Source organism: Nansenia antarctica (assembly GCF_963989245.1).
Source record: "Nansenia antarctica genome assembly, chromosome: 1".
Taxonomy (NCBI): domain Eukaryota; kingdom Metazoa; phylum Chordata; class Actinopteri; order Argentiniformes; family Microstomatidae; genus Nansenia; species Nansenia antarctica.
Genome location: NC_137674.1, coordinates 84,808,086 through 84,826,182, shown reverse-complemented (window position 1 = coordinate 84,826,182; position 18,097 = coordinate 84,808,086). Strand labels below are relative to the sequence as shown.

Here is an 18,097-nt window from a genome sequence, read left to right as displayed (position 1 = left end):
GACAGTGTGTTCGTACATACAACATTACTACCAACACATTTCTAAAGAAGATGCTTCTACACACCTGGTTAATACAGTGAAAGACAATGTTTTTCCAAGTTGACCCCTAGACACTGTTGTTATAGATGAGGGCTGGATTGGAGGAAGCAATTTAGTACATCTACACCTAGATTCTACAGTCCTCTCAGATCTACACGAGTAGCTTTAATGGATCGATTTGGATCACTTATTATTATTAAGTGATCCAAATTGATACTCTACACACACCACTCATGCATAGTAACCCCACAGAAAGACTGCCAGAGCCATCATTACAAGGGCATTGACGTCAACAACGTTTTTCCAGACCGGGTCCTCGCTGATGTCAGGCAGCTGTTCGGGCGCCTCAGTGACCTCCTGCTCCGTGGGCTCTGGGGCCTGAGAGGCGCTGATGCCACAGAACCAGCCAATCAGGCGGCAGATACCAGACTTGGGTTCACCATCCACTGAGAAGGGAAAGAAATTACGAGACTTGCTAAGGAATCGATATCACATATTTTGGCCAAAAATAAACAGTGTTTATTTACAAATTAAACATGTCTTTAGCCTCATAGTATAATTGCCATATTAGCCATATAAAGTCATATTTTGGCCAAATTGAGATATCTGCCTAACTCTACTCTCCTAACACTGCTGATTCACTGTGCATTATTGCCTATGCCATCAGCCTATCAGAATGCTTGTTACATTCCAAAATCACTATGATCTGCCCAAGTCATCTCTTTGACAGGCATTTTTGACACTACATACAAAGATGGCTCGGCTGACCACAAGTGAAGCATGACTTAGGTAATTATGCTATGAGGCTAACGATATCACAAACAAATATACAAACTATACAGAAGACATAAAACATAAAAACATTTGAGCAAACTTAGTTTCCATATAAGTCCTTCTTTGCTTCTCCCCCTGACAAACAAATTGTAATCATGGTACAGCTTGAATTACTTGTTTGATAGAGATGGTTTAAAATTTATATTTCTCTCTCTCTCACCATGGCTGTCTTCAGACTTGTCTCTGCTCTTCTTCTCCTCTGCCTCTCTACGAGCTCTCCTCCCTCTCTCCTCCTCTTCCCAGTCTAGATCGTCCCTCTCTTCCTTGGAGTGACGGAGGCTGAACACAAGACGGTGGAGCTGGAGGAGGAAACCATATTACACTACCTCAGCGGACCTCAGGGTACCCCACCTCACCTCTGGGTACGCCACCTCAGTGGAGGAAACGGAACGTCGAAGCAACGTAGCATCAATAACTGCTTCCCCAATGTTCTCTATTCCTCTATTCCCAGCATCCTCTATTCTTCACTTAATTCTCAACTCATGGGAGGAGAACATCTCCTTTCCTGTGGGGAGGGGAGGGAGGTAGAGGGGGGAGGAAAGGGAAGGGAGGCAGAGAGAGGTAGAGGGGGGAGGGAGGGGAGAGAAGAGGGTCAACATGTAGATGGGATAAGGCCAAGGGGAGAAGAAATTGAAGCAGGCAGGGAGGGAGAGAGAGAGAGAGAGAGAGAGAGAGAGAGGGGGGAGGGAGGGAGAGAGGTAGAGGGAGGGGAAGCAGAGAGAGGTAGAGGGGGGAGGGAGGCAGAGAGAGGTAGAGGGGAGATGGAGGTAGAAGGGGGAGGGAGGCAGAGAGAGGTAGAGGGGGGAGGGAGGCAGAGGGGAGAACATCCAGGGTTTCTCTCCCCTTTGGATATTCTCTTCCGATGCCTTTTGAGAAGGAAGCGAAGGAGAGATGCAGAGACGGTTCCCACACCTTCTGAAACATCAAATTCAAGCACCTTTCAAGCACCTTTCATGACTCAATTCCCTCAAATTCAAGGACCCAAGTTTCCCATAGTTTGAGACAGAACTAGTTGACGAGCTAAGTAAAACATTTTTGAATATATATATTTTTTGTCTACTTTAAAAAATGTCTACTTTAAAAAAACTTTTAAGACCTTGATTTCTTACTCTCAAATTCACAAACTTTCAAGGATTTCAAGGACCCGTGGGAAGACGATCGGGGAGAGCAGGGGTTGTGTCCATGAACAAGGAAGGACACTCACGTGTTTGTCTGATATGGCCGAGGTGCAGAGGCTCACGAGCAGCACCAGGACTGAGGTGCAGAAGAATAGCAGCACTGCGAAGTAGAGGTAATGGACTCCACACACCAGCAGGGGGCAGTGTGACGGGAACAGGCAGCTGCCTGACCCAAACCAAAACTCTGGCACCATACGACATAAACCCATAGCCAGACCACCCATCAGGCCCCAGAACGCCCCCTAGAGGAAAATGTATGTTATATCAGGACAAGAATAAATGACCGATGGAGGAATAAGTCCAACCACCAAAAAGGATGTCACATGTCATTAGCCTCATAGCATTATTACCTAAGTCATGCTTCACTTGTGGTCAGCCGAGCCATCTTTGTATGTAGTGTCAAAAATGCCTATGTCAAAGAGATGACTTGGGCAGATAGTGATTTTGGAATGTAACAAGCATTCTGATGGGCTGATGGCATCATAGGCAATAATGCACAGTGAATCAGCAGTGTTAGGAGAGTAGAGTTAGGCAGATATCTCAATTTGGCCAAAATATGACTTTATATGGCTAATATGGCAATTATACTATGAGGCTAACGACATGTTTAATTTGTAAATAAACACTGTTTAACTTACCTGCTCGTTGACTCTCTTCACAAACACGGCCAGGAAGAACACCGCAGCGATGGGCGGAGCCAGGTAGCTGGTGACAGACTGGATGTAGTCAAACAGCTGGCCGCTCTGGGCCGCCTGCACCACCGGGATCCAACAGATACTGATGGACACGATGCAGAGAACCCACACCCTGGGGGAGGTAGAGGGGGAAGGCAGGAAGGGAGAGAGAGGTAGAGGGGGGAGGGGAGAGAGAGGTAGAGGGGGGAGGGAGGGAGGGAGAGAGGTAGAGGGGGGAGGGGGGGCATGAAGGGAGGGAGAGAGAGGTAGAGGGGAGAGGGAGGGAGAGAGGTAGAGGGGGAGTGAGGGGAGAGAGGGGAGAGAGAGGTAGAAGGGGGAGGGAGGGAGGTAGAGGGGGGAGGGAGGGGAGAGAGGTAGAGGAGGGGGGAGAGAGAGGAGATTGGCAAGTAAGGGAGACAGGGGAAGAAAAAAAGAAAGGGGTTGAGAAAAAGAGGTTGAGAGAGAGAAAGGAATGCATTTGTAAAAACACACTTAGACGGACACTCCAAAATCTATCTTTCTCAATTAAAGTCACACCTTAGAGGTGGCCTGTTCACAGTCGGCTGTGAAGATGTTTCACAGAATACATTTAATTTTTTAGACCTGACCTGCCGACAACCATGAGCTCGCTCTCACGGGCCTGCGGGCGGAGTCGGGTCCAGATGTCCATGGTGAACAGGGTGCTGCTGCTGTTGAAGATGGACGCCAGAGAGCTCATCAGGGCCGCCAGCATCACGGCCAGCATCAGGCCTCTAAGACCTGGGGAGGCAGGTAGAGGGTGGAGGGGGGAGGGAGGGAGGGGAGAGAGAGGCAGGGGAGGGAGGGGAGAGAGAGGCAGGGGAGGGAGATGTAGAGGGGGGAGGGAGGGAGAGGCAGGGGAGAGGTAGAGGGAGGCAGAGAGAAGAGGGTCAACATGTAGATGGGACGAGGGGAGAAGAAAGGGAGGCAGGGAGGGAAATTTAGGAGGGGGGGCTCCCCTGGTGCTAGGAAAAAAATACTAAAAACAAGAAGGGAAAAGAGCTGGTTTACATAAATAAAGGCTATATACACTATCCACTATACTATACTACTATACTATACAAATAAAACACTGTGCTGTACTCTATGCTATGCTATAAATATCTGAAGATCCGAAGATGAGTGAAACGAAGGGGGAGGGAGGAACAGGGAGGTAGGAACGCTGACAGACTGTCGTCTTGTTCCTCACCATTGGGCATGATAGAGAGAGAGGTAGAGGGGGGAGGCAGGTAGAGGGGGGAGGCGGGGAGGGAGGTAGAGGGGGGAGGCAGGTAGAGGGGGGAGGCGGGGAGGAAGGTAGAGGGGGGAGGCAGGTAGAGGTGGGAGGGAGGTAGAGGGGGGAGGCAGGTGTTCCTCACCGTTGGGCATGATAGAGAGGGAGGTAGAGGGGGGAGGGAGGTAGAGGGGGGAGGGAGGTAGAGGAGGGAGGGAGGTAGAGGGGGGAGGCAGGGAGGCAGGTGTATCTCACCGTTGGGCATGATGGAGAGAGAGGTAGAGGGGTGAGGGAGGTAGAGGGGGGAGGGAGGTAGAGGGGGGAGGCAGGGAGGCAGGTGTTCCTCACCGTTGGGCATGATGGAGACAACCAGTTTGGGGTAGGCGATGTTGGAGCAGCCCACCTCCGTCCCACACACCTGTTCACACACCTCTGGCACCACACAGCCCACCTCGTCTGTAACAGAGAGGGAAGGCCCATGTACATCTACCATACAGTAGCTCATATACAAAAGAAGAGATTTGGTGAGGCTGCATTCTCATGTCATGCACCCAGATTATGCAACCTCAGCACATTATGTTCAAGTCAAGACTAAAAACCAATCTTTTTAATATTGCCTTTATATGACTAAATAATTAAATTATGATTATATAATGATTAAATCACTTTGAGCTGAAAGGTTTGCAGGACAAGTGCTATACAAATTTAAGTTATTATTATTATTATTATTATTATATAATACAAAGACAAGACAAAGACTGTTTTGCTTGTTCATGTGTAGGGGTAGGGTGTCCCGAGTCTTGTTGGGATAAAGGGTTACTTTGCTACTTGGCCCTCCAAACTGAGTTTTTTTTTCAGAAGCACACTCCAAACCGAGTGTTAAAATCGAGTGTTGAAATCTCCCAGAATGCCTTTCTTTACAACAAACATAACACAAAAATATCTTGCTCTCTCCCCCTCCCTCTCTTTCTCTCTCTCTCTTTTTCTCTCTCTCTCTCTCTGTCTCTCTCTCTCTCTCTCCCCCTCCCCCTCCCTCTCTCTCTCCCTCCCTCCAGATCAGCTTCTCACCAGGGTAGAGCACCCGGCTGATCATGCCAGGGAACACCATGAGGAACATAGGCAGCAGCTTGAGGTATCCACACATGATGCACCCTGCCTTGACGTGGGTCAGGCTACGAGCTGCCAGACAGCGCTGCACGATCACCTATAGATTAAGAGAGAGGGAGGGGGGAGGTAGGAAGGGAGGGAGAGAGAGAGGGAGGGAGAGAGGGGTGGGGAGAGAGGGGGGGGAGGTAGGAAGGGAGGGAGATTATAGATTAGGTTTCATTTTCTTTACCATTTCTTATTTCCTCCCCCATCGTAGCAACTTACTAAACACATCATTCTGTTCCCATTTGATTCACATTTGTCAGTATTTGAGGATGAGCTGTAGCAATAGGATGAGCTGAATAGCTGAATCAGCATTTAATGAGTTAATGTACAGTAGCTCATGAAAAATCAACAACAATGTGCCAACCTAATGTACAGTGCACTCCAAAGAGGTAGTCTGATGCTAGCTCCTAATGACCATAGTCTTTAGAATTGGAAGCTGCTATTTACACACAAAGATCACTAGTTGGCGCGTCTTGTAAATTAGCCTGCCTCCTACACAGAAAAACTGCAAAATAGCTTCATACTAGCTTATCCTGATGTGATTTTGAAAATGTAAGGATACTGGGTGATAGAACACACATATCTAGGAAAGGTCATGAAAGGAGGGTCCTGAAATTTGATCGAGTGCAAAGATATAAACAATTTCTTTACTCACAGGGTCAAATGACCCCACCCATGGCTGTTCTAGTGTTAACGACCCCACCCATGGCTGTTCTAGTGTTAATGACCCCACCCATGGCTGTTCTAGTGTTAATGACCCCCCCTCATGGGGTCATATAATATATAAGCCCAACCATTAACCGTTTTTACGTTTCAGCAGTTTGTTTGAGAGCTAGCCAAAGACAAACAGAGCTCAGGCTAGAGTGAGTTGCCGTGGCGACCACCAACTGTCACTTAACTCTTGCAGGCGTCCCTACCTGGTCAGTGCACCAGTACCAGCCTCCCACGATGGCGATACCGAACAGCACCCCGGGCCAGGGCAGGTCCCCCTCCACGGGGTGCCTCAGCAGGTGGAAGGCGTCCTGGCGGGGGGTGTAACACTGGGGGGAGATGTTGTAGCGGCCCGGGTCCAGAGACTCGTACTCAGAGGGCAGAGCCGCCTTGTACTTCTCCAGCAGTGCGTTGTAACCCCCGACCTCGAAAAAGGCTGAAGAGAAAAGGAGGGAAAGGGTGTCAGGGAGGGAGTATTACAATGTAGAACCGTTAGCATTGTTAGCCTCATAGCATAATTGCTAAAAAGTCATGCTTCACTTGTGGTCAGCCGAGCCATCTTTGTATGTAGTGTCAAACATGCCTATGTCAAAGAGATGACTTGGGCAGATAATGATTTTGGAATGTAAACAAGCATTCTGATAGGCTGATGGCATAGAGGCAATAATGCACAGTGAATCAGCAGTGTTAGGAGAGTAGAGCGAGGCAGATATCTCAATTTGGCCAAAATAATACTTTTTAGGCAATTATGCTATGAGGTTAACGACATTCAAGTGTTTTTTTATTGTATGACTGTTCCGTCTGGCTGTTGGGTGAACTCTGAACTCTGGACTTACAGAACCCTGTGAGGACGAAGGCCCCGGCGATGATGACGAAGGTCTGGACGGTGTCTGTGTACATGAGAGCTGCCAGGCCGCCTGGCGAACAGAACGAACATCGTCAGGACTCAATATGAATATTCACTCACCCCAGGGTGTGTTTAACTGTGTTTGACACCTTGTCACCTCCACTGTTTTTAACCTGACTGTATGTTATGTTACTGTGTCTTTTAACCTGTGAAATGTCCTGTGAGCAGTGGCGAAGCTACCACGGTGGCAAAGGGTGGCAGCTGCCACCCTTGAAAAAAGTCCTGCCACCCTACTTGCCACCCCAGTTACACAGACCAACTGATATGATTTGTTGTATTATTACTATTATTATTGGATCTTTATTTATTTTATTTTTAATTAGAAGTCAGTGTAAAATCCCAAAATTCTCAAGTTTGAAAAATAAACTCAGTGTTCCACCCCTCCGTCCCGAATGGTTGCACCCTATCCGGTTGTTAAGTCGTGACGTGTTTCCGGGTCCAAAGTTGGCTGAGGCGCTGTCTTCGAAATGCCTCAGTAATAATAATAATAAATTATATTTATATAGCGCTTTTCCAAGGCTCAAAGACGCTGACAAATATGGGAAAAAACGGGAAAGTGCTGTGTCCCTTGTTGTATGAATAGATCCGAGTCTAAAAAACGATTGAACTGTCATTCTACCGCTGTAGTACACTGGTACGATGGTGCAGGGAATTTCTGGTTTGGACCCGGAAATTGCAAAACGTCACGTTTGACGTCAGACTTAACAACCGAATTTCACATGAGAGATTTGAGTTTGCCTGCTGAGCTGTCTCTCTGGTGCTGTGCCGTGTAGAGCCTGTTCAGGTGATGTTAAATGTGGTTTTAACTAATTATGTTATTACGTTTATAATTCATTACCTTAATGGATATGTTTAGTAAATGAATGAATGTTTTGTTCATCAATGTAACGTTATTTGTTGAGTTATGAAGCGAAGACGTTTTTGCAGTTCAGTTGTTACCACTAGCTAAGTTCGCTAGCTATTTAGCTAGCTAGCTATCGTTAGCTACACAGATACAGCTACTTTTACTTACTGTTTAGCTAACGTTAGAATTATTATAGTTAACTTTATGTCATTGAAACAAGATTTTCATGTATGTTGAAAATATGTTGCAGGAAGGGTATGTAAAGATTGTCTTTAACTGGGTTGAAGAAGCAAACTACTATATTGGTTGTTGGTTATATAATTGTATTGGTTGTATTCTGGTGTTGTTTTCTTGTTTTGCTCTGTTTGTAGTCTACTTTATGTATTTTTATCATCAGTTAAATCACCACAGCGGTTAATCCACTAATAGAGAAAAAGATACCAGATTGAAAATGCACGTAGCCAACTACTCTATAGCTCGTGCCTGGTCGCAGCTATTGCGAATTGTGAATCACCACAGGTGCTTGAAGCTTGTTGCAGAAATGGATGACGAACGGCTGATACTTGAGGTGGAAAAATCTATATTTTTATATGCGACAAATGACGGTGGAGCAGGTACAACGTCAAGTTAATGCAACGCCGATGGCGAGGTGACGCAACGCTGGTAGTGGAGCCAGCTTGTAATATTCTACAGTAGCTAGCTATCAAGATAACAATGACTGATGCCTTCTTCTGTTTAAACCATCGTTTCTCAACGGGGGCGGTACCGCCCCCCAGGGGGCGTTCAGACAACATCGGGGGGCGCTGGAGCGAATATTTTTAAAAGGGGGGCGTTGAGGTGTTCTTGGGGGGCGTTCACGCATAAAGTATTTTTCTCATGAAAAACAGCTGTGTTATTACGGGCACATTCGTAAATGCACGAACGGTCAGTTCGCTTGGACAAACCGTGTTTTCAGTCAGAGCACCCATCTCTGAGCGCTCTGAACTTGGCCGGGCTCTGTGACGCAGACACACGTAGCACAACGCCCCAAAAAATTAAAGTGAGAGTGTCATCAAGAAGATGGAGAAGCTAAAAACTCAGCTAGCAAAGGCAGAGCTTTTGATAGTTTCCAATGTGTCTGGGTAAGCTGCATTGTAGAAGAATCTTGACAGTTCATGTACAGTGCAGAAATTACAATACTATGCTACGATAGAAAGAACCCCGGTTCATCCCATCTGTAACATCATGTTGACCAATGCCCAACTTCTATGAGTGTTTACCTTGTAGGCTATGCTTGAGTGACATATGTTTCAGTTTGTGGGCTCATTGTAATTGTTGCGTTCGCTTCGTTCGCTTCCTTTCAATACAGCTTATTTAATTTAGTTAAAATGAGTGCTAATACCATACCACCATACCAGAACATCACAGCCGGAACAACCTATCTCAAAAAAGCGATCGTATTGTAATAAACCAGTCCTGAAAGTTCTCTGTCGCTTACCAATAATCTAACCTGAAGAAATCAGCTACGAATGTCCCCTCCCCACGCAGGTTCATCACAGTATATTACATAAATGTATTACTGTTAAGTGTTGTTGTGGATGTTATCCCTAGTGCCATTCTGAGGTTAGCATTGCGATGTGTTTGCAAACTAAAATATACGATCGCTTTTTTGTGATATGTTGCTCCTCTTGTGATGTCCTGGAAACGAACGCATCAGCTGCAGCGTCTTTTGTATTGATCAGCTGTCAGCAGTGTTATTACGGGTACGTTCGTAAATGCACGAACGATCAGTTCGCTCGGACAAAACCGTGTTTTCAGTCAGAGCGCCCATCTCTGAGCGCTCCCAGAGCGCAGAGCTCTGAACTTTGGAACTTTGATATGTTTTGATATGAGAAATTCGAAGTGGTCAGTTTATGAAAATAATACCATAGAATACTAAATAAAATATTAAAATAATAGCCCCCTAGCGTTTGCCGCCATATTGTGACACCACCCCCCCCCCCCAAAGTCCAATCAAAAATGAATAAATATTAGCATCATAAAACAGCAATTTGGAGAAATGCGACACCAGCACACTTAAAAAAACTAACAATGTTAGTTGTAATGTACAGTTCTGCAGCCTACTGTTTGTTCTGCATCGGACATGTGTGAAATTGCTGCTGTTCCGTAGCAGTCTGTTTGTATTCTCTGATCTTGTCTGAGTTTGTTTAACACTCAGAAACAGCATTTTTATTCACATTCACATGGCTTTTCTGCTCTCTGGTAAACTAATGATAATGATATTCCAACTGCCCAGTTAAATCCAATCTATTATTTGGCATTCAGTGACATGCTTTTTAAATTATATAACACAGAATATTAGTCAACATTAATATTTAGGGAAGAAAATAAGCCTACTTTTTTTGATGGGGGGGGGGCGGTAAGAGGCCTGGATAATGGACAGGGGGGCGCTGGCCCAAAAAAGGTTGAGAACCACTGGTTTACACGAACACAGCCCATTGTCATAATTATGCATTCTTATCATTTCAATTGATAGGAGACATGCTGAAAATAAGGTATTGTCTTCTGTCTACAACTACTATTTCCTGCAACGACAACATGTAGGCTACAATTTCCTCAATCTCACGTAAGTCATGTATTATGTCATCACAATATGGCCTCTACCTCTACCTCTAGTAGCGGCACCATTAATTGGGATCTATGCTGTCTCTGCCAATGAGATGCTGATGAACCATTGCAAAGACCCAAGATACAACGACTTGTATCACTAGAAAGGGAAAAAAAGATTTCTTAGCTATTGCTAATGTTCTTCCTTCTTCTGTTAATGTTACAATTGATCAGTTGAATGACGGTTCAGGTATTGCAGCAACACATAATGCTATGTATCACAAACGCCGTAGAAGCTACTGTAGTAGTTGTCGTGTCAAAAGGGCTCCAAAGTATGACGTTGGCTCCTCCTTAGTAGTGAGTCCTAAAAAGCTTCGATCATGTTAACCCAAAGCCTGTGTCATATGTGAGGGGGAGATATGGATGACCTTCACAAGGCAGTAACAGATAATGTTGATTCCAATCTGAAAAGCTTCCGATGTGCACGCAGCAGGTGTGTACTACATGCCAAATGTTATCTCATGTTGCGATATGCAGCAAAACGGCAAGCATCTCATGACACTGCCAGACCAGGGTGTCAGAAGGGGAAGCATCTACCAGTGAGTGGGGGACAACCTTTGACCATCTAACTATTGCACAAATTGTTGCCCTGGTTGAGGTTTCAGATCCTCCTTCACAATCTCCTATTACGGCAACTCTACAGGAACCTTATGAAAGAACGCAGGTGTTTCAAGCAACATCTCCTCAGCTATCTGCCTGAATAGAGTGAACACCAGAAGGGGAGGGAAACCTACATCGCAAACAAGGAACAAGTGGCTAAGAGGAACAATTGGCTCAGGATGAGGCAATTCTGTTGATGAGGGCTGCCTTGGTTTTACACAAGTACTGCTTACAATGAGGCCACACATTTGACGGCTCCTTCCTGTCCAACTGTCTCACAACATCTGTTGCTGAACCCTTACAAGTGTTCCTCAAACCCTGTGCAGCTAATACAGAAGATGCCAACCTGCAACCGAGAATGTCAATGCCAGAAGTACAATGCATTTGGCGGCACCCATCACACCTGCAAGACCGACGCAATACGTCACAGCAAGGAAATTGACATTTGCCAATCAACCTGACCCAAAAACAAAACAAAAAAATTGCATTATGCAAATTAGGGGTCCAGACACACCCAATCATGAATATAAGCATTCTAATGTGTTTCTAATAGTCAAAAAACATAAAATAGACACCAGGCTTGCATTTCTAGTTCATTTGGTTCAAAAGTTATAGCCGAAACCTTTTTCAGAGGGCGGCCATATTGATTTGGCCGCCATGGCGACCCCGGTGGTCGTTGGCTCGGGCGCCCTGGCTAAATCATTAGAGCATACTCTGAGCTACATCTGGGCCAAATCTGGTGCTTTTACACACATTTGCACAAAAATACCCCTAAGGCCCCCCAACTAATTCTTATGTTTGTTCTGACGATCAAGTTCAGCGCGCCCACACTCCGTCGCGCATTGTTCATGTTCCTTGTTTATTGTCTCTGAATGAAAGAGATAATAAAAAATTGTTTTTCCTCCCATAAACCTATGTCTTTGTAATAATTTACTGGATAAGAGAGAAACCTGTACACATACACACTGGTGTGCACATACTAGTTCTATATGTAGAACAGGCAATAAGGGATGATAAATATACATTAATCACATATTAAGATGGCCACAAATTATGGCCACACTAAAATATCTGCTTGCCACCCCTTTGCCACCCCATGTATACATCTCTAGAATCGCCACTGCCTGTGAGGTGTCCTTGATGTGTTGAAAAGGTGTTTTGAAAGGCACCATACAAATAAAATGTATTATTATTATTATTATTATTATTATTATTATTATTCCCCTCCACGCCACCTTATCAGAACCATAATCAGAATTCTCTTTTTATTGCCAAGTATATATTCGCACATACAGGAAATTGGTTGGTGCATAAGACATAAAGACACAGACAGCAATATAATAATAATAATAAAATAAAAAATGTCATAAACAACACTATATAAGCAGAAAATAGATTTTAAAAAGACAATGACAGAAATAGGCAGTAGAGCAATACGATTGTAAATTAGAGTATGTAAAACTAATATAGATTACATTGTCAGTAGTGTGTGTGTGTGTGTGTGTGTGTGTGTGTGTGTGTGTGTGTGTGTGTGTGTGTGTGTGTGCGTGTGTGTGTGTGTGTGTGTGTGTGTGTGTGTGTGTGTGTGTGTGTGTGTGCGTGTGCGTGTGCGCGCGTGTGTCCGACGGACGGACGGACGGGTGTACATCTTTCTGTCCCTCTCCTTTAAACTCACATGTAAAAACCTCCAGCACAATTTAAGCATTATTTTATTTTTCACAATTAATCAATTGTGTTTGTAATCAATTTATTTTTCAACAAATAAATCAGAAAGCTAAAGTTTCGACAAAGGACCTTTATTTCAAAAAATATAAATCAGCCCCAATTGACATCACTCGTAGACCTCTCTGCTGTCTTGTTCTGGTTCTGTGTTGCTCTCTCTCTCTCTCTCTCTCTCTCTCTCTCTCTCTCTCTCTCTCTCTCTCTCTCTCTCTCTCTCTCTCTCTCTCTCTCTCTCTCTCTCTCTCCATCCATCTCTCTCTCTCTCTCTCTCTCTCTCTCTCTCCATCCATCCATCCATACAGGAGCACACTTTTGATCATTTGTTAGTGGCAAACCCTTTTCCCTATGTTTACACTTAACAACATTCCACATACAGATCACTCACCCACACCCTACACCATTGATTATACTAACTATCACATCCCACTTCTATATTTGCTTACTTTAGTCAATGTTATGGCCAATTTTACTTTAGGCTTTTATTTTGGATGATTTGTGTTTAATGTTTTGAGTTATATTTATATTTCATGATTCATGTTTATTTTATGTTTTTGGTTATTTATGTAAAGAATAGCGTTATGTTTTTGGTTATTGAAGTATTCATGTTTTAGTTGTAATTGAGTGTCACGTGGTCAGGTGATAGGATGGGCCCAGGTGTATTTATGGAGTCAATTAGCAGCACCTGGGGGGATGGAAATAGGTTAGACTGGCAACAACATTATTTTGACCACGATCACTCCTTTCTGTAATCACATAATTTACTGTTCGCTTTATGACTTTTCGTTTCGTTTGAATACATTGGATTACTTTTCGGACAATAAATATTTTACATTTTATACAATTTACAAGGAAAGCGTGGCGTGCGTGATTATCCAACCCAGACTATTACTGTTTTCATTCACATGGTGGAATTGGCGGCTACAATAAGTCAAAATAATGATATGGATAATGGAAGTCGGAACATGGATAATTATGGATTTGAAGAACAAAAGTTGGATCATTTGATGACTCGTTGGACCACGTTTGAAAAGGACAACTGTTTGAAAGTTCAAACCTTGGGGAATTCGTGAGTAGCACGTAGGTAGTGCTGTACCTGTGATAACAAGCCTTTGCGCTTGTCAATGAACTGCCGCGCTCCAATGAATGAATGAACACATATTTTGAAACCCCTGTAAATTGTTTGAATTGTTGCCTGTGTAAAAGCACAACTGTATTGACTCTGTTGAAAGACCTTTTAACCATTTAATATGGAGAATAAAGGAGACGTAAAGGAGACGAGGAGATGATTGCGAGGGAAAAACAACTCTATCAATTAATCGCATCACGTAGAGGGAAACTGGGTGTCCTCACTCGCAACTTTAACCAATACTTGACACAATTCATGCAGTTGCAAACGAATGTTCAGAGAATATGAACGAGAAAATTATCACAATGGCTGGTATGAACCGAAATTGGTTGGTTTTAAAAGCTTTTTGGACGGGGTTGAATTTTGGTTAAAGTGTGATGAAGTGGGAAAGGGTAAAGTTGTGGCTGATGAAGTAGACACATTGGACAATAATTTGCATGGAAAGGGTGTGGGATCTGTTGAGCCATGTGACAGCGTGTCACAAACCGGAAAAGCGCACAGCAAAGCCTCAAGTCGCAGCAGTGCTTCGTTGGGGTCATCCCTATGTTCCCCGGGTCCTATGTTCCCCGGGTCCTATGTTCCCCTGTTTCTTAGCAAAAAAAAAAAAAAGGGTTCTATGTTCCCCTCTTCCGAAAACTTCCGAAAAAGGGTTCTATGTTCCCCGCTTCCGAAAAAGGGTTCTATGTTCCCCGCTTCCGTATATTCCCCGCCAGCCGTTGTGTCAAGCGACCCCAGGTGTCGTTATGTAGTACTGCATGAGTTTTTTTTTTTTTTTTTTTTTTTTTTTTTTTTAAACAACATACACAAATACATAATTATACTGTTAGTTTTTTTTTTATTGTTTTTTTTTTAAACAACATACACAAATACATAATCATACTGTGGATTACTATGTGTACAACATTATTATATGAACAAAATGATTATATGTACAAAACCTTTTGTAGGTAGGACACTATTGGACCTCGGCCCAAATCTAGTACTGAACCTGACCCCCCATGCTAAACCATTTGGAAGTACAGTATACTAGGACTCCAATTCAGACACACTGGGGGGCTGTCACAAATCTACTAACTCTAATCAGCCTGGGGCCTCATTCATAACGGGTGCTTAGATCAAATGTTGATCTTACCCGTGTCGTACGTAGAAAACCACGTCAACGTAGTGATTTATAAAATGTCAACGTGAGTCAATTTGATCGTGGAAACGATCGTAGCTCGACGTCGAGTATTCAACTTGCTTACGTACATTACCTACTGGTTATGCGGAGTTATTACAGGCATGTGAGCTGCACTGGAAAAACGTTGCCTATTGTAATTCATGCAAGTGGCTCGTAATAAAATTAACGATGTTGTTATCAGCCGAGAAAATGAGTTTAATTCAAGATTGAAAGGGAACTAATGTTTATGATTGTATTTCAGTCTTTCTTTATATCCCTACGGAGCTGTCTATCTCTCTTCAACATGCCTATGCCTTGCCCGGCCACGCGCTAAATGATACTGGATTTCGAGTTGAGTCGGGATGAGGGGGAATGGCATCCCCCCTGAAATAAAAACAGTCCAAATCATCCCCCTTCTAAAACTGCCATCCCCCCTTTCCATCCCTTATGTCATTTTTATCAATGAACGTGGTATTACTGCCCTCTCCCCTTCCAGACGCACGCCTATATAATATAGTATTAACGCCCTGTGATAGCGGCTCAAATAGCGGCTGAATGAAGCTATAATATAATATAATACAGACAGTATATAATATTGTCAGTATTGTCTGTCTGTATTATATTATATTATAGCACTTGGCTTCATTCAGCCGCTATAATTGAGCCTCTATCACAGGGCGTTAATACAAACCTCATTCACCTGCGTTCAATTCCAAGTATGTTTGGTATTTATAGAAGGAAGCACGTACGCAACTTTAAACCATCTCAGCCCGTTTTATAAATAATGCTCACGTCCGTTTAGAAAAATGTGCTTACGTGAAAGTCAAAGATGACGTTCAAGTATTTCTTTATGAATGAGGCCCCTGGTCTCACACGGCAGACGTCAGAATTCGACGTTGATGGACAAACAATAATCTGCTCTATTCATACATTAATCTGCTCTATTCAGACATTAATCTGCTCTATTCAGACATTAATCTGCTCTATTTGTGGTGTTATGTTAGTTAGAACATAAGGATAATAAATATATGGTGTGACGCTTATGCTGTAGACCAATGGGAATGAGTTGGGGATAGAGGGGAGAGCATGCACAGTGGGAAAGCGGGCAGAGTGGAATGAATGGTGGAACTGGATGGTTAATAAAGTACGTGATATATAGTTAACAGTTGTCTCACGCGTTTACATTACGAAACACGACACTATTCAGACATTAATCTGCTCTATTCAGACATTAATCTGCTCTATTCAGACATTAATCTGCTCTATTCATACATTAATCTGCTCTATTCAGACATTAATCTGCTCTATTCACACATTAATCTGCTCTATTCACACATTAATCTGCTCTATATATTCATACATTAATCTGCTCTATTCAGACATTAATCTGCTCTATTCAGACATTAATCTGCTCTATTCATACATTAATCTGCTCTATTCAGACATTAATCTGCTCTATTCACACATTAATGTCTTCACAAATGACCCAACTCTGATAGTCTTTATATCAAATCTGAGAATGAAATTCAGTATGCTAATTATAAAAGGGGTATGCTATTGATAATATGAATGAATGAATCAATGAATGGTCTTTATTGTCATTGATATAGTACTGGTTTACATAAATAAAGGCTATGTACACTATCCACTATACTATACTGTACAAATAAAACACTGTGCTGTACTCTATGCTATGCTATACCTATTCTAACATTTCCTATTCTCGGCAACCTTATGTACCCTAGGGTTGTCATATTGCACATAGTGTTATTGCACATTCATTTAAAGTGTCGCAGTTTGCAGGCTTGAAATGTACATATCATTGTAGCATGATATGCTAAATGTAGCATATCATTTAGATTGTTTTTAATGTATTGTTTTAGATAATTCATTATTTTAAAATATTATTTTCTTTAGATAAACAACTAAAATAAAAAATCTAAATTAGATGCTATTGATACTGCATAGACACACATTGATATAATATACTTGTATGTGTCAGGGGACAATGTTGCACTCTGATATTTAGTGTGTCTCTGTTGCGCCCTTCTTCTCCGAGTCACCAGAGGGCGTAACACCCCCTATCAATTGTTTTAAGGTCAATTGTAATTGAGCTTGAGTTACAAGACTTCCTCAAATACCGGTATGTTCGGAACACATGCGTAGTGACAATGGCTCAAATAATTACTGGAGACCGAGGGGGGAAAATATTAGTTCTGGATAACTTTAGGTACCAGAAACACCGCACAAATTTACAGAATATTCGGTGGCGGTGTTGGAGAGAAGACTGCCGGACAGTTCTGGTTACAAACATCTTTGATGTAGAGGGGGTCAATCCCAACATAGAAGTTCGCGAGGTCCGCGAACATGTGCATGCCCCCGATACACAAATGGTGAACAATGCGCAATTTCGCCAAGTGATTACTGGAGAGGTGGTGAGAGAACCCACAGTACCAATCAAGCGCATTTACGATGCTGAGTGCGTAGGTCTACAGCGGGGCCGTCCCATCCAGCGTGGAGGTCGAGGGCAACCTCCTCAAAGATTCTCCTCAGTTAGGTCTGTTATGGCCAGAGCCAGAGCTGCAGTAATCCCTCCCGTCCCAGCTACCGTTGATGATGTAAGGATCGACGGTCAATGGGCTGAGACATGGAGCAGAGACCATTTCCTCCTGCACCAAGACAGTGAGTGGGGCATAGCAGTGTTTTCCACAGAGGACAACCTGAGACAGCTGCGACACTGCAGGACATTATACATGGATGCTACATTCAAGTCGTGCCCACGCCCATACAACCAAGTATTCACTATACTCGGGGACATTCATGGCTTCGTTGTCCCCCTTGTACATGTCCTCATGGAGCAACGTACAATTGGACACTACCGACAAGTGTTCCAGTGTGTCAAAACGTCACTCAGGAGAATCACCCACCACCTTTGGCGTCCGCGTAAAGTCATCTGTGACTTTGAGCAAGCGCTGAAAACTGCTCTTGAAACGGAGTTGCCACAAGCCAGAATCGGAGGATGCTACTTCCATTTCAACCAAGCCTTGTGGAAGAGGGTACAGGCACTTGGATTGGCTGGTCCATTCCGTCATGACCATCCACTGGCAGCAGTCATCCGCAAGGTTTGTTGTGTTCTGTCATTGCATTTAGAAATGCTCTTACTGTAACGCCAAATCAAATTCCTATATGTGTATGCTTAATGTGTATGCATAAATGGCAATAAACGTTATCTCATCTCTCATCTCATCTCATCTCATCTCATCTCAAGGTGATG

General features: G+C 43.5%; 1 protein-coding gene across 1 annotated transcript in view; it reads right to left on the bottom strand.

The window, feature by feature from the left end:
• Positions 1 to 270: 270 nt before the first annotated feature.
• Positions 271 to 18,097, bottom strand: part of slc5a2 (solute carrier family 5 member 2) — a gene marked incomplete at both ends in the record, with an annotated part of 39,148 nt that continues 21,321 nt past the window's right edge. Inside the window, 9 exons of the mRNA XM_080532008.1 lie at positions 271 to 485; positions 1,034 to 1,172; positions 2,078 to 2,293; positions 2,690 to 2,858; positions 3,334 to 3,484; positions 4,305 to 4,412; positions 5,025 to 5,160; positions 6,026 to 6,255; positions 6,656 to 6,736. Of these exons, the coding sequence (XP_080388134.1) occupies positions 271 to 485; positions 1,034 to 1,172; positions 2,078 to 2,293; positions 2,690 to 2,858; positions 3,334 to 3,484; positions 4,305 to 4,412; positions 5,025 to 5,160; positions 6,026 to 6,255; positions 6,656 to 6,736 (1,445 nt within the window). The remainder of the gene's footprint in view (positions 486 to 1,033; positions 1,173 to 2,077; positions 2,294 to 2,689; positions 2,859 to 3,333; positions 3,485 to 4,304; positions 4,413 to 5,024; positions 5,161 to 6,025; positions 6,256 to 6,655; positions 6,737 to 18,097) is intronic.